This window comes from Chlorocebus sabaeus, chromosome 9, assembly GCF_047675955.1.
Source record: "Chlorocebus sabaeus isolate Y175 chromosome 9, mChlSab1.0.hap1, whole genome shotgun sequence".
NCBI classification, from domain to species: domain Eukaryota; kingdom Metazoa; phylum Chordata; class Mammalia; order Primates; family Cercopithecidae; genus Chlorocebus; species Chlorocebus sabaeus.
This window is the reverse complement of record NC_132912.1, coordinates 8,093,635-8,121,058: the sequence shown is the minus strand read 5'-3', so window position 1 is coordinate 8,121,058 and position 27,424 is coordinate 8,093,635. Positions and strand designations below refer to the sequence as shown.

The window sequence follows — 27,424 nt, the reverse complement described above, 5'->3', positions numbered from 1 at the left end:
AAAGACCATTTATAAAATCATGAACTGGATTTAGGAAAGCAACCATGAAATAGCAAGGGACAACAAACTGATTGAAATTCCTTGAATGTAGCATGGGCTGAAGTCTCTCAGACAGGAAGATCGGGGGAAAGTTACATACAAGCACCTCCATTCTGGTTTCAGTAGCATGACCTGCTCACTTAAACGTGGCAACTTCAGATCATGGACCATGCCTCAAGGAACTAAATCCTAAATAAAGAAAATGGAAAAGCAAACTATGAAATAGCCAATAATCTTTATTTTGCACTTCCCCCACCCCTCACCCCTCTCCAAAAACCACTAACGCGCATTTTTGTGCATGTGAAAATATTGTATAAAGTATTTAGAATGATCTCAAATTAATAAAACAAAAAAACACATATCTCAACATAGATGCTTTGTTTCTTTGCAGGGCTAGGAAAATTCGGGCCTCTTGAACAAGGAGGGCAATGACACCCTGCACTCTGAAGAGGTCGACTCCATTTCCACTGATTTGCAACTCCACATTCACGGCAGAAAACTGCATTTCTCTAACCACATAATGTTTTAAAATATGACTAATCCATACACTAATATCAATTTACTTGGCATTTAAAAAAATCACATTTTCTAGTAATATATTTGTATTAGGTTCAAAGCCCATATTCTAGCATCCAAGAGATCCAGTACATGGGCCTACACTGGGATTATTTCAAAATCAAGTAAAAGTCCATATTTATTCCAAAGTTGCTAAAATATGCTAATAAAGTTAAATTTGATGTTTTTTTAAACATTAAAAATAAAATATTTGGTTTACCTCTCAGACATCTATAACATATAATAAATAGTGGGCAGTATAATAATATAATAAAGTTTTGTGATACCCTGAAATTTGATGAGTTTTCTTTAAAAAATTCATAATATACTTCATTTCAGCCTTAAAGCACAATATTAATGAACAGATTTGTAGAAATAAAACAATATAAAGACAAAATGCTACAGTATATGTGGGTTGTTTTTTTTTTTTTTTTTTTTTACTTTCATGGAAACTACATGTCCTTTTAGTAAAAGTCTGTCAAAGAAATTTACAAAAACAAAACAGACAACAAACGAAACACCTTCAAATCATAAACTCTAAATTTAAATTGCCTTGTTTTCCTTCCAACTGCTCGGGCCCTTTCCCCCACGATATTTTCGGGCACTGCACAGGTTGAGCTCAAGGGAAATTTCTTTGAACGATGGCTTTTTCTTTAGCCTTCTTTGTTTCTGTCCAGCGTCATTACAGACCTGGCTGAAATCACAGTGGATTTCAGAGAAAGCCAGAATTAAACACGATAAAAATTTAAAAAATAACTACTTCATAAATATTTATTATTTACATTAGGGGCAATCTTTTAGTCTGAAGAGTTTTTATACAAGTTGATGAAATGTACAAGCAGTGAGAAGAGACGCCAGCAGTTTAAAGAAGGGCAAAATTAGAATGCAACGAAGATATAAAATACATGAAACAAAAATAATTTGCACAAAAGCAAACAGGACATGATAGAAACCTTTTTCTTAAAAAATATAAGGTATTTCACAAAAGCCTGAACATTTTACATGTTAGTACTAAAAACGGGGGAAGGAGGGAAGCTTCATATATTCTTATCACAAAAATATTTACCGGTACTCCAACTGGAGTTTTCTTTTATGTTATTCTGATTATCTTACTATAGAGGGAAAGGGGCTGAAAACTGTATACAGACTCTATCATCCTTAAATTACAGTTGAGGCAGTTTGTACATTATCTTCTCATCTAATACCTCAATGAAAAGGCCCTGGAGAGAATAAAGGAAATCAAAAGGGAAGATGTACGCTCTTTATTAATAATACTTGTCACTGGTATTAGAGAAGCGGAGGAGGGGCAGCCCCCAGGCCACGCCTCTGCTCGAGTTTCCTTCTGTCGCATTGCCACGGAGCCACAGGCCAACGCGGCTGGGGAGTGAACAATGCAGGTGCGCGGTGTGTTCCAGCCGCAGTCCTCCTGGGTTCTTTATCCACAGGCATCTGGGGTGGATGTGATGGCAGAACTGCACCAGCTCCCTTCCAGGGGCGCCAGGGAGGAAGCCTGGGCTGACCCCGCTTGGTCCAGCCCCTCGGGAGCCGTCAGTGCGCTCGATGCTTCCTCTTCTTGTGCTTTTTGTCCTTCTTCTTGTTCGCACACTTGGGGCAGAACCACTGCATCTCTTCTGGGGGTGCAGTCATGATTCCCACACAGGGCCTACACATGAAAGCAAGCTCAGATAAGCAACTTTATACAGTCCATTCTCCTCCCTTCTGTTTTAAAGTACTTTTTAAAGTCTACGACATGTTTACCCGAAATCAAAGCCAAGCAGCACTACTGTTGGGCATGCAGACTAGGATATCACAGACATGCCCTTTACACGCCCCTCTGCAGAGATTCATTAGTTCATTCCTCCTTTCAACCAGGAAGAGGAGGCTTCTGAGCCACGGCTTTGTCTTTATCTCACAGATATCGTATATCATAACTGAACAGGTTGCTATCTTTTTGTATCTGACATTTTAAAGATAACACGAGAAGATTATCTGCATAAATTTTGGTTGAGCTTTTCAGTTTTTAGGAACCGCTGAAGAGGTTTAAAAAAGTTAAGCAGTCTTTAGTCCTGCAGTTTGTACCATCCTTACAAAGGGGCAGCCTCTTCGTGGTCCTGGCCAGTGCTACAGCTTCTAGGGAACATTACCGGAAAGGAAGGTCAGGGATGCCCCTGGGTCTCCTTTTAGTATTATTATTTTTAATAAGAAGGATAGATAAGCTAAGCAGAATGTTCAGAATTCAGGGTGAATAACAATAGTCTAAAGACTCTTGGGTTTTGCAGTTAATTGCATTTCAGAGGCTCTGTGATTTGACTCCATGTACTGTCCCTAGGACAGCCCTGGGTCAGTCCAAAGGCAGGAATCTACTCAGTGGACGCTTTGTCTCAGGAGAGGCTGAGCTGCCTGATGCGTGTGGCCGGCAGGGCGCCCTGGGCACTCACCAGTGGTACCAGTCATCGCAGTCGTCACAGCCAATCATGGGACTCCCATCATCAGGCTTGTTACACCCAGGGCAGATCCAGATCTGATTGCCCCACTCATCTCGGATCTGATGTTTGCAAAGTGGAAGTGGCAAAAATGGAGGGAATGGGAAAAAAACCAAAAAGAGGTCAGATCAGAATGATTACTTTATACTGTTTAACCGAACCAAGAGGCACATTAAACTAAAAAATATAGTAGATCAGCACTTCATTAATGCCATGATCAGCGTCATCACTGTTTTAGAATCGTGAAACAGAAAAATGCCAAGTGTTCAATGATAAGACATTTCTAATGAATATTCTAAGCTTTCTTTTGTAAGTCATAAAAAATAAGCATTTTATAATCATCTCTGCGAACAATATGACCTGTAACCCCTTTCATAAAAAAAAAAAACTGTAACTACATACATTCCTAATGATTTGGATCTCTATAAGGGTGGTAACAACTGATTTTTTGAAAGCTACAGACCTCCACTTTCTATGTGGTTTTTCTCAATCACATTCATAGGCATGGAATTAATATAGACAGCCAAATGTGCATGCACCATCTTATTACTTATTAGCCAAGCCCTTCTCCTGAACGAGCTGATAAGATCAAGTATATAAAAGAGTTGTTACTAAGTAACTTTCCATTCCCTTTATGACATTTTTAGTAAAGTACAATCAACTAAAGGGCAAATGAAATAAGGGGATAGGGAAACCAAAGAGCTATAAGGTTCAACATTATTTTGCTACAAATGTTGTGTACTCTGGAGTTGACTTTATTTAACTTAGCAGTCCTAAAGAGGGAACATCCTATTAACCACTTCCTCAAACTCCACATGAACAGAGCCAACCTGGAAGAAGTAATTCACTGATGGGCATTAAACACCAGCAATAAGAAAAAGGTAATTTCAAAAGTGTTTACAATAACAGAGCACATTATTGCATCCGGTTTATTTCATAAGGGATAGTTCTTCCTAGACTTTCAAATACCACACTGACTAGATGTGCTTTTAAAAAGGCTTTCTTTGTGTGTGACAGGTGCATTGGGGGTGCATATACGTTTCACTGTACTGATGGGCTTCCTTTAAGGCAACTCTACAAAGGCAAACTACATTGACAGGAAAACTTCCTAAAAAAATCTGTGGGCGACTACATCTCTGACCCTCTGTAATTTCAGGAGAAAAAGTAACAAGGGGTGAGAACCAGCAGTCACCCGTACCCGCTGTCTCGTGGCCAAGGCTGGTGGAACATCCTATGCCCTGAAGCTCCCACGTGTGGCCAGTCCTGCTGCTGGCTGACCTTGCTTGAAGTCAGAAGGCCGTGACACTATGTGCTGCACAAGAGCTTTGCCACAGCATCGACAGGAACTAACACCAAGTACTTCACAGCTTACTACATTCCTCTAAACATCTCATTTCGTTTAATCATTGTAAAGCAACCTCTGGGTAGCTTATGAATGGGGAAACCGGAGCTAAGAGAATTTAAGTGCATTTCCAACATCACACCATTAGGCAGTGACAAAATCTGCCTTTTTGCTCTCTAGCCTGCATATGTCATCTAAATCACACATTTTGTCCTCTGCCCACAAAGCGTCTCTTCATGAGGTAGAAGACTTTTTTAAAATTGTCATTTTTATTTTAAAGACAGGGTTTCACTTTGTCGCCCAGGCTGGGGTGCAGTGGTGTGATCACAGCTCACTGTAGCCTTGACCTCGCTAGGCTGAGGTGATCCTCCCAGCTCGGCCTCCTGAGTAGTTGACACTACAGGCACATGTCAACACGCCCGGCTAATTTTTGTATTTTCTGCAGAGATGGGGTCTCACTATGTCACCCAGTCTGGTCTCAACTCCTGGGCTCATGCGATACGCCTGCCTCAGCCTCTCAAAATGCTGGGATTAGAGGCGTGAGACACCATGCACAGCCAGAAAGCTTTCCTTCTACACTGTCTATTCCAGCTGGACTCATCTCTAGGAGGTGAGTTAGTTCAAAGATCTACTGGAAAACCAGAACTTCCAGAGCTGGAACATACCACAGAGATCACCAAGTTTAACACAAACTTCTTAATTACAGATAAAGACACAAAGGTCGAGGAGGTTAAGTACAAAATCTTTCCTGATCAACCCATTTGGGGGTAATGTTGCCTCAATTAAATACTTACAACGATTGGTCCCTGAACGGACCAACTGGATGATCACGGTTTTAGAAGTTCCTTCCAAAACTCCTTTAAGGAAATTTAATAATAGGTCAGGCATGGTGGCTCACGCCTGTAATCTCAGCACTTTGGGAGACCAAGGTGGGAGGATTGCTTGAGTCCAGGAGTTTAAGAGCAGCCTGGGCAACATAGGGAGACATCATCTCCACATACACAAAAACAAAAAAACCAGCCAGGAAACAGCCAGGTGTGGTGGCAGACGCCTGTGGTCCCAGCTACTTGGGAGGCTGAGGTGAGGCAACCATTGGGGCCCAGGAGGTCGAGGCTACAGTGAGTGGTATTGTGCCACTGCATTTCAGTATAGACAAGAAGAGGGAGACTACTCAAAAGAAAAAAAAAAAAAAAAAACAGAAAAAAAAGAAATGTAATATTGTACAGTTTATAATGACAAATACCATGAGTCCTACCCGGCCACTTTCCAATCATATTAGTACCTACCTAATTACACAAGGTCAGGGCCACCATTAGGCTAACATATCACAGTCTGTGGATTTGGTAGTCACAGCAATGGCAACGGTTCCATACACCTTAAATATTTGTTGTGTGTTTGTGTGTTTAATTCTATAGTGTCCAAAGAACATAATCTGTATAAATACTTTACTGCCAGACTGCATTCAGGGTTTGAATAAGACCTAATACTATCAAGTAAGAGGAAAGCAACTAAAAACAGTCCCAGAACAACGTGGACTCATTCGACATGGTGGGATTTATTTTCTTGAGACAGAGTTTCGCTCTTGTTGCCCAGGCAAGAGGGCAGTGGCACCATCTTGGCTCACTGCAAGCTCTGCCTCTTGGGTTCAAGCAATTCTCGTGCCTCAGCCTCCCGAGTAGCTGGGATTACAGGCATGAGCCACCATGCCCAGCTAATTTTTTTGTATTTTTAGTAGAGATGGGATTTCAACATGTTGGCCAGGCTGGTCTCAAACTCCTGACCTCAAGTGATCCACCCGCCTCAGCCTCCCAAAGTGCTGGGATTACAGGCGTGAGCCACTGTGTTCAGCTGGTTTTACAATTTGAAGTCATGCTTGGATACTCAGGAATTTGGTGGTTCATTTCCATTTAATATGCAAGCCCTGCCATATTCTGGATCATAGCCAATAAAATATAACTAGTGCTATTATTCAGAAACACCACCTGGCTCATAATATCAGTGTACATTATATAAATTACACTCAAGTGAATAACTGAATTGCTTGATCAAGAAATTCAGTGTGAGATTTCAGCACCACTGTGCATCTCTACATTTACAGATTGATATTATTGTCTATATGTATATAGTCATACCCAAAACAACATAAACACAATGCTTTGATGTTATTTATGGAGGTTGACTATGTGAACACTGCAGTGTAACTTTTCAGCCAAAAGCTTGAAAATGCAGTGAAAAATGGCAATGAAGAAATGCATCTTGGCTGGGCTTGGTGGTTCATGCCTGTAATCTCAGCACTCTGGGAGGCCGAAATAGGTGGATCGCTGGAGTTCAGGAGCTCGAGACCAGCCTGGGCAACATTGTGAAACCCTGTCTCTACCAAAAAATACAACAAATTAATCAACAGTGGTGGTGACTGCCTGAGATCCCCAGTTACTCAAGAGGTGGGAGGATCGCTTGAGCCTGGGAGGCAGGGGCTGCAGTGAGCCTAGATCGTACCACTGCACTTCAGCCTGGGTGACAAAGTGAAATCCCCTTTCAAAAAAAAAAAAAAAAAAGGCCAGGCGCAGTGGCTCATGCCTGTAATCCCAGCACTTTGGGAGGCCGAGGCAGGCAGATCAATTGAGGTCAGGAGTTCAAGACCAGCCTGGCTAACCTGGTGAAACCCTGTTTCTACTACAAATACAAAAAATCGGCCACCCATGGTGGCAGGCGCCTGTAATCCCAGCTACTCAGGAGGCTGAGGCAGGAGAATCACTTGAACCTGGGAGGTGAAGGCTGCAGCAGGCCGAGATCTCACCACTGCATTCTAGGTTGGGCAATAAGAGCGAAACTCCATCTCAAAAAACAAGAAAAAGAAAAAGAAATGTGCCTGGCCAGGGGCAGTGGCTCAGGCCTGTAACCCCATCACTTCGAGAAGCTACGGCAGGAGGATAGCTTGAGCCCAGGAGTTTGAGGTTGCAGTGAGCTATGATTGGGCCACTGTACATAGGGAGACCCTGTCTCAAAAATAAATAAATAAATAATAAAATTTTAAAGAGAAATGCCTCTGAAATTCGACAGTGACTCAGAGCACACACTTGTCTTGAACCGAAAACGTCTCCAGGCTAACCGCTCGGGCGGCAGGTACGCACCACGTAGGTGCTGACCGTCTCAGTCACCACGCTGCGCACGGGAGCTTTGGCACTGGCCCCGGAGGCGGCAGGACCCGGGGAGGGCAGCAGGGCAGGGCCCGCGGCGGCCTGGGCGAGCAGCGGCAGCGGCACGGGCGCAGGGCTCACGAGCATGGGGCCGGGGGTGGGCGCGGGGGCCGGCGGCGGGGTCTTCGGCCTGTTCTGCGAGGGCGCCGGCTTGGCCTCGGGCGCAGGGACCACCTTGCTGATAACACTGTCAACAAAAGAGGGAAAGGTAAAAGTCAAAATAGGATCATCATCGAACCAGACTCGTGCTTAAAAACATGATTGCAAAATAGCTTTTCTTCCAGTAGCGAAATATTTCAACGTCCAGAAGCAGCTCCAGAACTGAGTTTGAGGCCCTACATCAAGTGGCCTCTCCACTTACTCAGACGAATTTTTCATTTTCCCAAACTTCCCCTCAATGGCCAGATATCTAGAAATTTCTAGTAACCAATACACATGCACAGGCAGTGTGACTTCAGTTGCCCGTTCCCGTGCTGAGGCAGAAGCTCTGACAGCTTCACAGGGGGAGCTGCCCAGCCCCACCTCTCCTCAGTCCTCCAGGGGCCCAGACAGGGGCCGCTCCTTCCACTCCGGCTCCAGCTGGAGAGGACCTAGAGCAGCCTGTGTCCCACACCGGAGATGGGCAAGAAAGACACATTTGCTATTGGAAGTCCTTGAGATTTTTGGGTTGTTAATGACCATAAACCTAATCTGGCCTAAGCTGCTGGACAGAGCAGCTAAAAAGAAAAAAAAAAAGTTTCTATTTATCTCTTCTCAGTTCCAATGTTTCTTCTTAATACTCTCAATGCCATTGTCAATAAAACTGTGAAGACGTTCTCACTTCTGGATTTGGCTTTGATTGCCAGGTTTTACAGACTGACTGTTCAGGCTGGGCGAGGTGGCTCACGCTTGTAATTCTAGCACTTTGGGAGGCCAAGGTGGGTGGATTCCTGAGGTCGAGAGTTCAAGACCAGTCTGGCCAACATGGTGAAACACCGTCTCTACTAAAAAATACAAAAAAATTAGCCAGGTGCAGTGGCGCGCGCACCTGTAATTCCAGCTACTCGGGAGGCTGAGGCAGAGAATCACTTGAACCCAGGACGCGGAGGTTGCAGTGAGCCGAGATCTCGCCACTGCACTCTAGCCTGGGCTACAGAGTATGACTTCATCTCAGAAACAAAACAAAACAAAACAAAGCAAAACACAAAACAGAAGATTGTTCCCAGAGGGGCTGCAGAGGTGAGGGGGAGGTAATGCAGCGGCAGCTTTTGTCCTGGTGACGCTGCCGCGGGTCGCTAGAGCTGTGGTGCTGTGACCCTGCTCCTCCACTAACAGTATCCTCTTCACACAACTCAATGGAAGCAGCTCTGGACTTGGGGTCGGGACATCTGCGTTCAAATTCTGCAGCCGCCAGAGACAGACCTGTGGCCTTGGATTATTCATTTACTATAAAAAGCATGATTTATTGAGGACCTACCTATAAGAAGTTAGAGGTTATACTAGGCACTTTACAAATATCATCTCATCCAGTCCTCATGAGAACACCAAAGAAGTAATGATTACTCCATTTTGTAGATGAGGAAACTGAAGATCGGCGAGAGAAAGGAATTTGAGTAAATGGGTGGCAGCTTTTGAACCAAGGTCTACTTGATTCCAAAGTTTGCTTTTTTTAAAGCTTCTTTATTTAAAAAAAAAGTATCATATATACATTATAAATATATATATATATAATTTTACACACAGAGAAAACAATATATCAGATGCCTAGGTAATAATCAGGGACAAAATATGTTAGCTTTGCCATATTTATTTCAGATGAACTTCCTTCCCTGCCCCAGAGCAACCACTGCCCTAAAACGGGTAGGGTTTTGTTTATTGCTCTTGGTACTTTGTTTTTTTTTCTCTGTACCTCTCCTGCCTTTGTAGGTGTCCATAAACAATACATACCGCATTAGTGTTTGCTGTCTTTTAACTTTTATACACACAATGTCACACTCTAGTTATCAATAAAGTTTCTGGGCCATGCAATATGGCCATCCTCACCTCACCAGGAATCGCCAGCCTGCGGACTGTCCCAGCCTGTCTCTTTCTACTATTCCACACAATTCTTTAGGCCTTGTTTTTCTCATCAACAAAGTGAAAAGAAATGCAGTGGCCTCAGAGTGTTGTAGTGAGAACCTCAATATGGAGAAACACTTTAAAAACTGCATCCAGATGGGAAGTGTCGGCCCCGTGTCATGTTCACGGCTGTTGTTCACAACAGCCTCCGGCCTCATTGCTGCCAGCCTGCACGGTTCCACTTCCTCATAGTCCTAGTTTAGAAACCACTTTCACCAAAAGGCACTGACTCTTTGCTATTCTGATCATAAATTTATAAAACATTAAGTTACTTCAAAAACTTCACCATTATTTCAGCAAATAACTTCATTACTGCTGTCTAATTGTTCTCCATTTGTTTCCTGCAAGGGTGATCATCTTCCTAACCTGGATACAGCCAAAGATCAAGAGAATTTAACACACACTTGTTGGTGCAGCAGACACTTGATAAATGCTTAACATAATAATTAGTGACTATTTATTGAGCACTTACTATAGGTCTGACTGTCCTAAGCACGTGAAAGCCAATTGTGGACCAGGCGCTATGCTAAATGTTTACTTGCCTTGCTTTATCTCACTTTTTTTTTTTTTTTAGATGGAGTTTTGCTCTTGTTGCCCAGGCTGGAGTGTAATGGCGCGATCTTGGCTCACTGCAACCTCCCTCCTGGGTTCAAGTGATTCTCCTGCCTCAGCCTCCTGAGTAGCTGGGATTACAGGCATGTGCCACCACACCCAGGTAATTTGTGTGTGTGTGTGTGTATTATTATTATTTTTTTTTCAGTAGAGACGGGGTTTCTCCATGTTGGCCTGGCTGGTCTCGAACTCCCAACCTCAGGTGATCTGCTTGCCGTAGCCTCCCAAAGCGTTGACATTACAGGCATGAGCCACGGTGCCCGGCCTCATTTGTTTTTCATAATGACCACATGAGGCAAGCTATTATTCTGCTTTTTTAAATGAAGAAACCAAGGCACAGAGAGATTAAGTATCTTGCATAAATAAACACAGGGTACTGCTACATGGCAGGGCCAGGATTTAAACAAAGCAGTCTGATTTTAGAGCCTGTGATCTTTTTTTTTTTTTTTTGAGACAGAGTCTCGCTCTGTCGCCTAGGCTGGAGTGCAGTGGCACAATCTCGGTTCACTGCAAGCTCCGCCTCCCAGGTTCACGCCATTCTCCTGCCTCAGCCTCCTGAGTAGCTGGGACTACAGGCGCCCGCCACCACGCCCTGGCTAATTTTTTGTATTTTTAGTAGAGACGGGGTTTCACCGTGTTAGCTAGGATGGTCTCGATCTCCTGACCTTGTGACCTGCCCGCCTCAGCCTCTGAAAGTGCTGGGATTACAGGCGTGAGCCACCGCGCCCGGCAGAGCCTGTGATCTTAATAAGTATATGACACTGTCTCTCAATGTGTACTGAGGTTTGCCTTACATAAAAGGCATGTAATGTAGGAGTTCAAAGTTATTGCTATGGCATTTATATCCAGAGAGTAAGCATTCTCTATTTTTATGGCTAGACTAAAATTTTAAAACGCTATTTCTGGAGGCAGTTCCCATAATGGTTTAATACACAAGTGATGGAACCAAAGCTAAAGGAAAAAGCAGGAACCCTGAGAGGTAAGCAGAACACAGATGCTTTACCCCAGGGGCATTTACGCATTAGGCAAGTCTGATCTTTGGTTATGATGAACAGAACCAATGTCGAAGCCCAGGATCTGCCCAAAGTGGAAGGTCTAATAGAACTTCCTCCCGATACTAAGGATTCCCAATCAGCTATACCCATAAGGTAAAGATGAATGAGAATGTCATGAATGTTCACCTCTGGTGTTCTAGGATACTTTACATTTAAAGTAACTGGGACTTGCAATGTGCCCAGGCACACAGCACAATCCTGAGGGGAAGTATCTTAAAATCTAGGTCTCATATTAATATAGATAATTATCTTTAAAAAAAAAAATAAGTGGCACATAATGAAAGACAATCAAACCTATGAGGAAGTAAGGTGGGATCAGGGAAAACTGTTAAGACATAACAGCTAGTATGAAGGGACAAAGACCACAGATACAAGAATTATCAACTATAAAACAACTTTGCTTACAGCATTAAAAAATAATAAAAGGCAAAGGCTGGAAATATAGGTGGTAGGAAGTCACAGATCTAGTGGATTTGAAAAGAACCAAACAGACTTTCTACAAACTAAAAAATACAGTAACTGAGATTTAAAATTCAATGGAGTGATTTAAAAACAGATTGGAAACAACTTAAGACAGAACTATAAACTGAGTATTAGAACAAAGTAAATTTTTGGAGCATAGCCTGAGAAGCAAAGAGAATACAATAAAAGGTCTAATTAGTGCATGTTTGATCATAATTCTAGAAGAAAAATGGAGCAGAGACAAATGTTAACAAGGAGTACCCTGAGACTTTTACAGAACTGATGAAAGATACCAATCCACAGATTTATGAAGCCCAACAAACCCCAGGCAAGATAAATAAAAACAAATCTATATCTAAGCACATCAAAGTGAAGCTATAAAATATCACAGAGAGAGAGGAAACATCTGAAAGGCAGCCAGAGGGAAAAAAGAACAATTCCTCTCAAAGAAGAAACAGGTGACTGCTGACTTTTTTTTTTTTTTTTTGAGACGGAGTCTCGCTCTGTCGCCCAGGCTGGAGTGTAGTGGCCAGATCTCAGCTCACTGCAAGCTCTGCCTCCCAGGTTTACGCCATTCTCCTGCCTCAGCCTCCCGAGTAGCTGGGATTACAGGCGCCCGCCACCTCTCCCGGCTAGTTTTTTGTATTTTTTAGTAGAGACGGGGTTTCACTGTGTTAGCCAGGATGATCTCGATCTCCTGACCTCGTGATCCGCCCGTCTCGGCCTCCCAAAGTGCTAGGATTACAGGCTTGAGCCACCGCGCCCGGCCGACTGCTGACTTCTTAATTAGCAATGATGAAATCTAGAAGACAGTGGAGTAACATCTTCAATGTGCTAAAGAAAAATAAATTGTGTCTTTGAAAACATCTTTAAGGAATAAAGATGAAACAACGACATTCACAAGCAGGCAAAAGCTAAGAATTTGCTGCCAGCAGACACTTAAAAAAAATTCTAAAGCAACAATTCTCAAATTTTTGGTCCTAGGGCCCCTTTAAATTCCTAAGAATTATTAAAACTTAAAAGAATGTGCACTATATCTGTCAATATTTACCATATTAAAAATAAAACTGCAGCAGGCACAGTGGCTTATGCCTGTAACCCCAGCACTTTGGGAGGCCAAGGTGGGTGGATCGCTTGAGGCCAGGAGTGATTCATCACAGCCAACAGGGTGAAACCCCATTTCTATTAAAAATACAAAAATTAGTGGGTTTAGTGGTACAGGACTGTAGTCCCAGCTACTCCAGAAGAGGAGGCAGGAGAACTGCTCAAACCTGGGAGGCGGAGGTTGCAGTGGGCCAAGATCACACCACTGCACTCCAGCCTGGGTGACAGAGCAAGAATCTGTCTCAAAAAAATAAATAAAATAAAAATTAAAATAAAACTGAAAAGTTTAAAAATATTTAGTAATTCATTTAAAAGTAACAACAATGAACCCATTATATGTTATCAGATAACATTTTTTAAAATGCAAATAACTATATTTTCCAAGACAAAAAACTTGAAAATGACTGGCAATGTTTTGGTTTTTTCTTTGATAATGGCGTCTTGCTCTGTTGCCCAGGCTGGTCTTGAACTCCTGGGCTCAAGCAATCCTCCTGCCTCAGCCTACCGAGTAGCTGGGATTACAGGAGCATGCCCCTGTGCCTGGCCAAGACTGGCACAATGTTTTAAATTTTTTGCAAACCTCTTTAATGTAGGCATATGTAACTAGAGAAGGGAGGAGTATTTTAAAAGACTTCTTGGATAATGGTGTAAGTTCTTCCTTAATGCTGCATTAAATGCAACAAATGATAGTTTCTTATAAGTTAGTTACAATGTGTAATCTGAAATCATATCAATAGACATTCATATGCTGTTACATTAAAATTTATTGCTCTGTTTAGCACTCTGAATACAAAAGTTACCCATGCATAATTTTATAATGTCATACATTGGTCATTTGGAAAATACTGGTTCACTGACTTAGGCAGATCTTCCAAATGTTTACATAATTCATTACACAACATAATAATATGTAAGCCAGTAATGGGTAAACAGAGCTAAGGTATTTTAATATCCCTCTATTATATAAAATGTAGCATAAAGGTAGTGAATAAAGTATGGTAATTTCTAGGGTAACCACGTAAAAATTACAAACGAAGTATAGTATGAGGAAAAAAGGAATGATAAAAAAAAAAACCCTTGGTCTGATAAAAGAAAGGAGAGAAAAAAAAACACTGAACAGTAAAGAAGTAGCACAAAATAATAAGGTAAATTTCAAACTCAAAACATCAATGATTTTATCATATAAATGGTCTAAGTGATTCAGTTGTCAGGCTGTATAAACAGTGAAACCCAATATATTCTAATGCCCAGAGGCACATCTAGCAATAGAAGGGCTGAAAGTGAGAGGCTATAAAAAGATGTATACAGCCGGGCGCGGTGGCTCAAGCCTGTAATCCCAGCACTTTGGGAGGCCGAGATGGGCGGATCACGAGGTCAGGAGATCGACACCATCCTGACTAACACGGTGAAACCCCATCTCTACTAAAAAATACAAAAAACTAGCCGGGCGCAGTGGCGGGCGCCTGTAGTCCCAGCTACTCGGGAGGCTGAGGCAGGAGAATGGCGGGAACCCGGGAGGCGGAGCTTGCAGTGAGCCGAGAGAGCGCCACTGCACTCCAGCCTGGGGCACAGAGCCGAGACTCCGTCTCAAAAAAAAAAAAAAAAAAAAGATGTATACAAATACAAAGAAAAGTAATACCACACAAAAAATACTTTAAGGCAAGAACTATCAGTGATAGTAAAGTCTATTTCCTGATGATAAAAGGTTCCAATCTGCCAGGAAGCTATACAGTTTAAAATTTGTATGTACCTAATAACACATCTACAAAACATATAAAGCAAAAACTGACAGAACAGTAAGAAACAGATGAATCCACAATCATAGCCAGAGATGTAAGCATATTTATCTCCCTGCACAACTGACAGAATAAGCAGTCAAAAAACCAGCAAAGATATAGGTTTGAATATGAATCATGAAATTGACCCAATGGAAATTTTTTTAAAAATCTGTCTTCAATCAATGCAGAATATTCATTCTTTTCTAAAATATACTGAACACTGAAAGAAACTGACCCAATTTCATAAGGCTAAAAAACAATTTGAATAGTTTGTACACAGATTTGTTACCCCTGCTATATCAGTAGTTCCTCAAATGAACAAAAAGCCTTTTTAATTTCTATGTCCCCAGTGTTTAACATGACGGTTATTTAAATAAAATGTGTTAGAATCCAAACTAAGAAACAAAAGCTGATCCAGAAAGTAGTAATTGTCCAGATGACATGATACTTTTAGTGTATTTTTCTATACATTCAAAATTATAGCTCCCCCAAAAAAGTAGCAGAGTAATATGCTTTATGATGTGGGAAGGGATAAAGCACAGGTGAGAGAAATATGGGATATCAATGAAAACAGAAAAAAAGAAAAGAGAAGAAACAGAGCAAGTGAAAGAATTACAATTTTAGGTCAGGAAGCATGAGGACAACCCTGGCATTTTCAGTTGTTTGTTAATGGAGTTAAGTTCCGGGGCAGGAAAAAGAGAGGACAGAGGATGACAGGAAGAAGAAAAGAGAGTTGTGATCAATAAATATGACTGCAGGCAAAAATATGCCTGAAAATTTAAGTTATCAATAAGAGAGGTTATTCAAGGGAAACATCTTCTATCTTATAATACCCATTCGCAGGATCGATGGATGGGGTCTTAGAAATCTGCTTGCAAAGATTATCACCTTGTTTTAACTTCACTATTTGCCGGCTATGAGAGTGGGAAATGTTGGAGGTAAAGACGGAAGCTATTGTCCACAATAATTTTTAGACATTCATGTGGTATACTATGCAATAATTATGCATGTGCGATTGAGAATTAGCTCAATTATGACTCGTTGGATGGTAGAGTTAATTTAAAAAAATCCTCAGAATTGGAGCTGTATCACAAACCATAAATTCCAAATGTCTTAAAAATTAGGCAAAAGAAAACAAAAGCATAAAAATTCCCAAAAAAGTAAGTAAATATAGATGTTTTTAGTCTTGGGGTAGGACGAAATTTCTAAGCATCTCACCAAAAGTTGAAACCATAAAGGGAAATGCTGATCTAACTGCACAACAATTTTATATGGCATAAAATAACCTCAGGAAAGTTAAAAGGCAAAAGACAAAATGAAGCAAACTACTTGCAACAATAAAGCATTCACTCCTTCTTATACAAAGAGTTATTCTGAATAAAAAAGAATTAATGTTCTTATTCAAACATAAGCAAAGGAAACAGCAAGTCGAAAATAGAATAAAAAAACCAAAACCAGCCAATAGACAAGAAACAACGTTCTATTTTCATAGTAATCAAAGATATAAACCTGACAATAAAACGCTTCCTTGGTAAAGATGAAAAAGATTGACAACACCTGGTACTCTCAGTATGGGGGAAAGGGAGAGATGGTTGGTCCCGTATTTGGAATGATTATGGAAACCTTCAAAATGTGCAAGCTCTTTACCAGCAATTCCGCTTCTAGAAAGTATCCTGAGGCAATATTAGACAGCTGTGTAAAGGTATGGGGTAAATAATATGATTTGTGGCACTGTCTATGACTGCAAAAAATAAAATAAAAAAATAAACACTAGAATAACTGCAATTTAAAATACCCCCAGAATAGGAGATTGGCTACACAGATGATGATGAACAAAATACCATGTTGTTATTTGAAGCGGTGATACACATGTGTGCACACACACAAATGATATGTTTATCCAAGAAAAAGGTAGGTGTAAGATGCAATTTTTCTAAGAAAATAAAAAAAGCAAACAAGAAAGTATGAGTGTATACTTAGAAAAAGTTTGAAAAAATATACACTAAAGTGTCCAGCAATTGCCTCTATATGAAAATTATAGATGTTTCATTTAATTAATTAATTAATTTTTATTTTTTTTTGAGACAGGGTCTTACTCTGCTGCCCAGGCTAAGGTGTGGTGGTGCGATCTTGGCTCACTGCAACCTCTGCCTTCCAGGCTTATCTGATCCTCCCACCTCAGCCTCCAGAGTAGCTGGGACTACAGCTGCGTGCCACCATGCCTGGCTAACTTTTTGTACACATATTTTTTGTGTCTAGAGATGGGGTTTTGCCATGTTGCCCAGGCTGGTCTGGAACTCCTGGACTCAAGTGATCCTCCCATCACAGCCTCCCAAAGTGTTGAGATTACAGGCATTAAGCCACTGTGCTGGGTGGATGCCTATTTTTCCCTTTTATCTATAATTAACAAACATAACTTGTATAATAAAAATAACGAAAAAGTCTGGGTGCGGTGGCTCACATCTGTAATCCCAGCACTTTGGGAGGCCGAGGGGATCACCTGAGGTCAGGAGTTCAAGACCAGCCTGGCCAACATAATGAAACCCCCACTCTACTAAAAATACAAAAATTGGCTGGGCATGGTGGCGCATGCGTGTAATCCTAGCTACTCGGGAGGCTGAGGCTGGAGAATCGCTTGAATCCAGGAGGTGGAGGTTACAGTGAGCTGAGATTGCGCCACTGCCCTCCAGCCTGGGCAACAGAGCGAGACTCCGTCTCAAAAAACAAACAAACAAACAAAAACCAAAAACAAAAAAGATGAAAACACCTGTTACAATGTATACATCTAAACTGTTGCTAGGAATTATTAAAGGATGGCTTGAGTTATACACTTAAAATTAATTCACTTTTCTGTGTGTATATTATACTTTATTAATTTACTGGGGAAAAAAATGATACTTTGGTTAAAAAGCCTTCAAGACAAATGTTGACCATAATGTTGTAGTCCTACTATGAATTTGTGAAATTCAAAGCTCTGAGCGAGATCAAGGAGCTGCACAATTGGGTGTGTCTAAGTTGAGTGCATCATCCATACCAGACCAACAAGGCCAGGGTCAAAAGAGGGGGAAGAGAAAACCTCCTATAACGATGGTGTTTTCGTACAAAAAGTAATAAATCTGGGCTGGGTGCGGTGGCTCACGCCTGTAATCCCAGCACTTCGGCAGGCCGAGGCAGGAGGATTGCCTGAGATCAGGAGTTTGAGACCAGCCTAGTCAACATGGTGAAACCCCAATTCTCCTAACAATACAAAAATTAGCTGGGCATGGTGGTGCCCGCCTGTAATCCCAGCTACTTGAGATACTGGGGCAGGAGAATCGCTTGAACCTGGGAGGTGGAGGTTGCAGTGAGCCAAGATCACACCATTGCATTCCAGTCTGGGCGACAAAGTGAGCCTTCATCTCAAAAAAAAATTTTTTTTAACAGCCTTTAGATATTAAGGTTGGTATGTAGTTTTGGGTCTTGTCTTTTCAAAGAAATACATTGCCCATGGTTGCTTTGTGTCCCAATTGTGTGCAGATCTGTCTCTATCATCCACATTAGGCAGTCAATTTCCTAACAGTAAGGTTTGTATCTTGTCTTTGGATTACTTGCAGTATTAAACACAGCAGCTCAAGAAATATTAATTAGCTTTAATAAGCATAATACCTACTACTGCAGTGAGAACTCTTCTGTAAAAGAATTATTTTTGCCTGTTTAAAATATTTTAAAATACAAGCCCATTTCCTCTGTTCTTTCCTCCCTGCCTACCTTCCTTCCATCTGCTTAATGAGTCGCAGGACCACTGAGATTTTTGTTTGCCAACACAGATTCCAGTTCCTCAGCCACCTAGTCATTCCCAGCACCAGGTACAATCAGATAGATTATGAAGGCTTCGTTCTGTTTTCTGGAAATGGTTTTACATTGTTTTCAGCTATACCAAACACATAATGAGTATTATTTGCCTTACTTGACTCTTTTCCAATGTCCTTTAATTTTCTCCCTACATTTCTTTTTCTTCTTCTTCTTCTTCTTCTTCTTTTTTTCTTTTGAGACAGAGTCTCACTCTGTTGCCCAGGCTGGAGTGCAGTGGCGTGATCCTGGCTCACTGCAACCTCCGCCTCCTGGGTTCAAGCAATTCTCCTGCCTCAGCCTCCCGAGTAGCTGGGATTACAGGTGTGCACTACCACACCTGGCTAATTTTTGTATTTTTAGTAGAGACGGGGTTTCACCATGTTGGCCAGGCTGGTCTCAAAATCCTGACTTCAGGTGATTCGGCCTCCCAAAGTGCTGGGATTACAGGCGTGAACCATTACACGCCCGCCTCTCCCTACGTTTTCTAGATCTCTCCCTTACCTATAAGGCCGAATAATGGTGCCCATTAGAATGGCTTAAAATTAGCAGTGTGCGGTGGCTCACGCCTGTAATCCCAGCACTTTGGGAGGCCGAGGCGGGCGGATCACGAGGTCAGGAGATCGAGGCCATCCTGGCTAACACGGTGAAACTCCGTCTCTACTAAAAATACAAAAAATTCGCCGGGCGTGGTGGCGGGCGCCTGTAGTCCCAGCTACTGGGAGGCTGAGGCAGGAGAATGGCGTGAACCCGGGAGGCGGAGCTTGCAGTGAGCCCAGATTGCGCCACTGCACTCCAGCCTGGGCGACAAAGTGAGACTCCTTCTCAAAAAAAAAAAAAAAAATTAGCAGTGTGGCCAACAGATAGAAATAGATTGTTGACCGATTTTATGGGTTAATACTTAAAATCTCAGAAATGTCTGCTTGTGCATATGTTCTCATTTTTTTCAATTTAGAGAAATGGCATTTTGCTAAAAATAACTTTGTAATGATAAGATAATCCTTCAAAACATGCCTAACATTCCCAGTTCAATTACACTACGCCTTTTAAATTAAAAAAATGTATATAGAGTGAGTTCTCACTCAAATTTTCTTAGTAAAAGAAAAAACATTAAAGTGGCTACTCAATGTTGACAAGACAAACTTTTATCCTAACTCTTTGTTTTCCAGGGGTTAGACTGGTATATAGGCACTAAAGTAACTCATTTTCCCCAACTCTTTTGAAATTCAAGAGAAAATTCACCAGAGTTTGAAAGTTTGACTTAAGTTAAGGTTATTTTTGTGATGACTGAAAATAGTTTTAAAAACAATCCTTTTATTATTTCTTTAATTTTAAACAAAACAGAAAAATAATTAACAGTATAACATGATACAATTTTTCATCACTTGTGAGATGAACTATCATCACTTAACCTAAATTGATCATTGTAAAAATAATTTGGAATTCCTATTGGCCTTTATTGCCAACCATTATTTGTTTCATACTTCTAGACGGTGCTTTGCTTCTCTTTATTTTTCTCCCTGAAGTATCACTTTTTCTCTCCTGTTTAATTGCACAGTAAGTTCTCATCCAGAGCTTTCTGTTGAATAAGCAATGTCTCACAGAGAAACCAATACCGCCCACAGCTGGTCCCACAATGGCTCCATGCTGGTAGCATTACAGCTTTTGGAGGATTTGATCACAGTGCCCTCACTGCTATAAACACTGGCGTTATTCATAAAAACGTGCAGAAGGAGGGATTTTCAGCAGGATTTCTTTACCTGTTTCCCCACCACAAACCAGTGACATAAATAGAATGGGTCATGAGCTGCTTGGCCTGTAATGCAAACTCACAGCTTGTCAAGTCAATAAAGAGCCCGTGCTCACCTCCCCAGCTGCACAGAGCCTCCAGGGTTAGCGGCAAACACAAGTTGGATATGTCTGCACAAGACATTTAATGATCCTCATTATTCAGCTATTGTGTGCAAACACGATGAAACCAGTAATCCAAATTATCAAAGTCTGAATAGCTGGCTACTAAACTGCACACAAAGTTCCTAAGTTTCCTTACAATGGCTTACTTATTTACTTCTGAAAGTGAACGGCCATTCTTAAATGGTAACAAAATGATGCCACAGGTAAAAACGATTGCAACCACTTCCATGAATTTTACAGAAACTTTTGAACAGGAAGGTCAACATTTGGGAGGAAAATCACCTCAATGAAAAAACATATTGTTTACACCAAAACTTACTTTTCTTCAGATTTCAGTTTTTGATCAATCTCAGAAATACCAACCACCTTGAGAAAGAGATTCCCATGCTGTATTTTAAACTAACCCCCTTCTCGACTGGGCCCAGAGGCTCACTCCTATAATCCCAGCACTTTGGGAGGCTGAGGCAGGCAGATTGTGTGAGCTCAGGAGTCTGACACCAGCCTGGGCAACACAGGGAAACTTCGTCTCTACAAAAATACAACAACAACAACAACAACAAAACAAACAAAAACAATTAGCAGAGTGTGCTGGTGCATGCCTACGGTCCCAGCTACTTAGGAGACTGAGAAGGGAGGATCACTTGAGCCCAGGAGGTGGAGGTTGCAGAGAGCTGAGATTGCACTACTGTACTCCAGTCTGGCTGAGACCCTGTCTCAAATAAATCCCAGAGCGAGACCCTGTCTCAAAAAAAGAATACAGATACCCAAAAAAACCTAACCCCTCCTCACAACAAATACAAAAAAAAAAATCACTGAAATTTCGAAATCAATCATATTACTATAAAATCTCATATCTGGATCAGTGATACACACATACACATAATCTTCATATTTTTGTTTTCTGATTTTTATGAAAAGTCCCAGAAATACTAAGCCCAAGTGTGGTGGCTGGCCTCCTGGCATTCACACACTGGCACACTTCCCTCGCAAACTGGACAGGCTGAGCTGGATGGCTGGCGGCACATGGTGAAAATAACCACATGTCACCTCCAAGGCTAGGTCACAAAACAGGCTGTGGCTTCTATGGGGACAGTCAGTTACTCTGTGGGGAGGATGCTGGAGCTGCCTTATGAAGAGGTCCCTGAGGCCTCCTGCCAACAGCTGTGCATGAGCTTGAAGCGGTTTCTCTGCCCTCACAGAAGCCTCTGGATGCCTGTGGTCCCAGTCACCAGCCTGAAGACAGACCTGAGCCAGAACCACCCAAATCCCCAACCACAAGAAACTAGCAAGTAATCAGTGTTTATTCCTTCAAATCACTAAGTTTCAGGGTCAATTATTATGTGGAAATAGAAAACTAACACACCAGGTATTCGATTTTTCTAACTTAGGTATGTAAATAAATATTCAGAAGTTGGAAGAAATTATATTTAGAGTACCAGTCCTTAAGATACAAAACTGTAACACAGTCATTTCTATATTTCAGATTGGATCAAAAAACACCAAATACCCAATGCCAATTATGAGAATCAGTTTTACGTTGATTCTTCAAGTCAATTAAAGGGATTACAGGTGTGAGCCACCATGCCCGGTCAAGACTCAGGATTTCTAATGTGAAAGAAAAGATGTGACTGGGCACAGTGGCTCACGTCTGTAATCCCAGCACTTTGGGAGGCTGAGGTGGGAGAATTGCTTAAGCCCAGGAGTTTGAGACCAGCCTGGGCAACATAGCAAGACCTCATCTCTATTTTTTAAATGACAATAAATAAATACATAGCAGTAATGTCAAATCTGAACTGGAAACAGTATAAACTCATAGTTTTTTTTCCTTTTCTTTTCAAACCCATCTATTTCCTATTTCTGTCCCTTGTAAAGGCCTAGAATAATGACATCCCAGTAGCAGTGGGCATCTCTAGTGACAGATTATGGTTCCTAAACACCATTCATCATCAAAAGGAACCAAGGTTCCTTGGAGAAATTGCTAATTCCAGATCTGTGGAAATATACAAGAATACACAGGAAATACGCAAGATAAACCTGGAGTATTTTTTACCAGAAAGTAAGACAGCTATCAAACACAAATGGGGTTGTGTCAAAATCCAGTAGGCAACATGAAGGAATTCACGTTGGTCAAGATGGTACAATACGAACATGAAAACAAAAGAGGAAGAGAAAGAAGGGGGACAAAGGAAGAGGGGAAATGGGAGAGAGGAGGGGTGGGGGGAGAGAGAAAAAAGAGAGAGGGGGAGGGATGGGGGAGAAAAAGAGACACAGAGAGAGAGAACCCTTTCTCCTTTCCAAAACCCTGTGCTCATCACTGGAGGTAACTATATCAACTCCATCAACTCTTTTCACTGAAGACTGGCAAGTAAAAAAAAAAAAAAAAAAAAAAGACTGCATACTTATCCTGCCTCTCTGGGCAGCTGAAATTTACCTTTAAGGATGAATTTCGGCTAATACATGTGAAAGGAATGACTGGATTAAAAAATAATTTCCCAATGAAATGATTCAGTATCACTAAGAATGTGACAATCAGATATTCCATGCCTACTGATCTGAAGTACTAAGAAGTACAGAGCAGCAAAATATCCTTTAAGAAAAAAAGATTGAACTTAAATCTAATCAAGTACTTAGGACTAAATGCCAGTTACAGGGATAGAACAATAATTGAAATGACATTACAAGGAAGTAAACAGACAAATCCAGAAAGTGAGATATTCTGCTAAACAAAAGATCTGGTTTCTTCAACAAATCAATTGCATGGCAAAAAGGAAAGGGCTGGGCACGGTGGCTCACGCCTATAATCTCAGCACTTTGGGAGGCTGAGGCAGAAGGACTGCTTGAGCCCAGGAGTTTGAGACCATTCTGGGCAACATAGCAAGACCCCATTTCTACAAAAAATAAAAAAAAATTAGCTGGGTGTGGTGGTGTGTGCCTGTAATTGCAGCTACTCAAGAGGCCGAGGTGGGAGGATGGCTTGAGCCCAGAAGTTCAAGGCTGCAGTGAGTTATGACTGTACCACTGCATTCCAGCCTGGGCAACAGAGTAAGAACCCATCCCCTTCCCCAGCAAAAGAGGAGGAGGGGCGTAGGAGTGCGGATTAGAAATAACAGGTCTAGATTAAAAGTCCTTATGAGATATAAGTCTGGTTTGGATCCTGATTAAACTGTTGAAGATATTTTTGAGACAAATAAAGATATCTGAATATGGACTAGGTATTAGATGGTAACACGGAAAATGTCTGTATATTTTATGTATAATAGCATTGTGATTATATGAGAAAATAACCATATTTTTAGAGTTGCATACTGAAGAATATAGAGGTGAAATGATACTAAGTTTTGAATTTGTTTGGAAATGCGTTAGGAAGAAAAAGAAGAAAAGAATCAAGTATGGCAACATTTTGATAACTGTTAAATGTATCCAAGTTGCCAGCAGATGAAAGTGTCTTATTTTACTCTTTTATGTTTGAAAATATTAATAAAAACTTTTTTAAAAGTTGGTAATATGCATTCAATCCAGAATGATTTCGGATCATTAATCATAAAACTAGGGCACATATGAACTACTATGTCAATAGAAGACTATGGAAATTTCTTAAGGGAAAATGTGCATTCATTATATCACACCATACATCTTTGCTTTTATTTTTCTTCTTCACATTTCTCCATTTGTAAATTTTACTCACCCTAAAGGGCTCTACTTAAATTCTACTTTCCCCAAACCTCTTTAGCCCTTCCTAGTTGGGAGTAATCACTTTGAACTTCTTTATAATTTTAGATGTATCTCTTCCAGCCTTTAACACTTCCTACCGTCTACTGTGATATTTACTTATGCTCCTGAGAGAATTAACATGTGATCCAAATTCACTATTTTCAAGTCTACTACCTTTGACATGGTTACATTATGTATATAATCAAAATCAGTATGCGTTAAATGCAGATCAACTTTTCAAAAATGTAAACCCTGAGAGTGTTGTCTGGGGTACTTTGAGGGTTCTTTTCAAAACCAAATTTTCTGGAGTCAGAACTTTTAAAAGATTTTGTGATTTCAGAAAGGCTTTTGCTGCTCTGCAGCAAACAAGAGGGTGCTTTTACTAAGAAAAAGCAAAGCCAAATGAAATTGAACATTCAACATGGATGAAACTTTACTTTCTGTAGTCCCTGAGCCTACAGTCTATAGACGGTGGGTAATTATTTAGTAAAAGATGCTTTCACATGAAAATGTTAAAAGTTGTAAGTTAGCCATAAAAGACACACCTTTACTTTTTATTTTTAGGATCAAATGACCTCCCAAGTTATTTGAAAACATTAAAGGTAATAAGATGATATGCAGTGAACTTGAAAAATGAACAAGATTGTGATTAAGATTTGTATCTCACTGGAGAGTTATAAAATTCAGTTATTACTGAAGTCATGCTTGGAAAATCCAACATTACCACTTCAAAATATATTAAAATTCAAAAAAGCTGCTAGGTCTTCACCAAAATCACCATGGTTTATATGAATTCTTATTGTACTTTGTAAATAGGATGGAAAAAATATAGTGTATATATACTTATTTAGAGCATGTGATATAGACACACACATACATATACATATATTCATCTGTGTGGGCTAAGAAGTGACTATGTTTATGTATGCGTGTGTGTGTGTGTGCATAAATCTATATCACACTCCTGACCTTTGTGCTGTCATTCTCCTCTGTGATTGCCTGTTTAATATTATATCTCTTCTAATAAACAAATGATCTTCCAAAATGAGAATGAAGAGGAGTTTAACAATTTGAGGAAAAAAAATGGTGCAATGGTAACTGTAAAATATAAGCACACACACTTATTATATATACATGCACATGGGTGTATGTATACATGTATGTATGTGTGTGTATATATACATATGTATATATACATATGTATATATGTGTGTCTATATATTTATACACACATACATGTATACATATGTATATATATACACACATATACATATATACATGTATACATGTGTGTATATTAATTTATATATACACACATATATATGTATGTACATAAGAAAGTTTCCAAAATTTTCTCTGAGGCAAGAGATGATTGAAATTATTACACTGACTTCAGATTCACATTAAAGATCATTGTAAAAGAGAAAAAAAAAGAAAAGAAAAGGTCACTGCAGCTCCTAACCTTGAAGGTCTTAAAAGGGTTGAAGGCGTCTGAGAGCTGCTTTAGGTTCTAGGCCTCTGAATCCTCGAGGTTCTGCCTCTAACATCTAGGACCATGGAGTAGGGTTAAGAGAAGCTTTCAGCCTCAGCTACAGGGACATGACAAGCAGGCAGGGCAGTGAGTCAGGCTAGTGTCTTCTGTGAGGAGGGCTGTGGGATAAGGGCTCAGAGCAGGACTCTCTAACTACCTCTTGTGCTCCTCTTCCTCTTCACTCCCACTCATGTCAACAATATGGGCCCTGCAGAGACCTTTGAACTGATGGGGAATCTTTTAATTGTTTTAATTTAGATGTAAAGGGAGCAAAAATAAGCAGAACAGCCAAATGCTGGACAATCTAAAATGCATTTCCTATTTAAGAGCCATTTTTCTTCTTTTAATGTATTTTAAAACTATATAATAACATTACAGCACATGTACTGATTTACAGATGTATGTATGTATACAGAAAAACCGTTCACGCTAGCAAGGCGAGAAAAAAGATGTAGAGGTCATTCAAAATTTACCCTGACCATGTACTTTGAAGGCAGCCTCCATATAAGGCAGATACAAATTTCCTTGTATTAAATTATAAGCCAAATAAACAAAATGACAAAAACAATAAAAAGGTAGCCAGCCATTCTGCCTTGCTCACTTGGCTTTGAATGGTTTGGTGAGAAAAAAACTAGAACATGGCTATTTACCACTTGCAATTGTGATTTACTCATTCTATTCATTCCGTTCAGAACAAATGACCCCAGAGGCATTAGCAACTCTCAAGGTTCCTCAGTGTTTTAGCAGAACTCATATTCATATACAGGCCAAGCAGCATTTCTCAGGTGGGTTATAACACACATTAGAGATATATTCAAAACCAGGCTAATGTGGAACATTAGCCAGAAGCGTCCTACTAGTTAATCTAAACTAGAAACTAAAACAATCCCTTAAAAATATATACAGTTACTTTTAACTGGGTCTGTTGGGAAAAATACAATTCTAAAGGGAATTTTAAAGATCTTCTAATTACAGTAAACTTTAGAAAAATATTATATTCAAGATGCACACAGTTATAAAATAAAAGCAGGTAAGTATATGATATCACAGACAGAGTTGACATACATATACCGGGAACATTATGCTTCAGACTTTGGACAATGGACTAGTACCAGTCACCATCTCATTTTTACCTAACTAACAAATATTCTCTGCATCTGAAGTTAAAAGGTTTTATACCAAACGCCGAGATATTGTTAAAGAAATGCTGAAGCTTATGATTCAGCATGGGAAATACTGGTAGATTGGAATCTACAGAAACTAGGATGTTAGCTTTTAAATATGCCTATATAGAAAGGTAACACAAATTTTGTAATTTCTATCAAAAGTTTTAATTTAGTATCTATGATGTATATAGCACCGTGTGGGAAAACAGTATTACCTTTGACAACGTAATACCATGATACTTAAAAACATATTTCATAGGAAACTTAAAACAGCAGCACAATTTATGGAAGGAACGTTTCACAAATAAATAATGCAAATAGACATTTCTCAGCACCATGAAATATATATAAATAAGCCCAATGGCTTCTAGCATTTGGCATAGCAGAGGTCTAGGCTCCGAGCATCTGCTGGGTTTGCCTATCTCTACACAGCACCCATTTGCCCTGCCCCTGCCTTCAGTCCTCTCTCTTTTCCCTCTTTCTGGCCATGTGGTCTGAGCGGGCTTTATCCTACCTCTAGTTCCAAGCGACACACACGAGCCAGGCCAAT

At 40.5% G+C, this 27,424-nt stretch overlaps 1 protein-coding gene across 2 annotated transcripts in view; it reads right to left on the bottom strand.

Annotated features, from left to right (window-relative positions):
* Positions 1 to 255: 255 nt before the first annotated feature.
* Positions 256 to 27,424, bottom strand: part of TAF3 (TATA-box binding protein associated factor 3) — a 199,996-nt gene continuing 172,827 nt past the window's right edge. For both annotated transcript variants that reach the window (XM_008002223.3, XM_037983327.2), the window contains exons 5-7: positions 7,551 to 7,803; positions 3,033 to 3,139; positions 256 to 2,257 (exon numbers count right to left, since the gene is read on the bottom strand). In XM_008002223.3, coding sequence (XP_008000414.1) covers positions 2,143 to 2,257; positions 3,033 to 3,139; positions 7,551 to 7,803 — 475 coding nt within the window. In that variant the 3' untranslated portion in view covers positions 256 to 2,142. The remainder of the gene's footprint in view (positions 2,258 to 3,032; positions 3,140 to 7,550; positions 7,804 to 27,424) is intronic.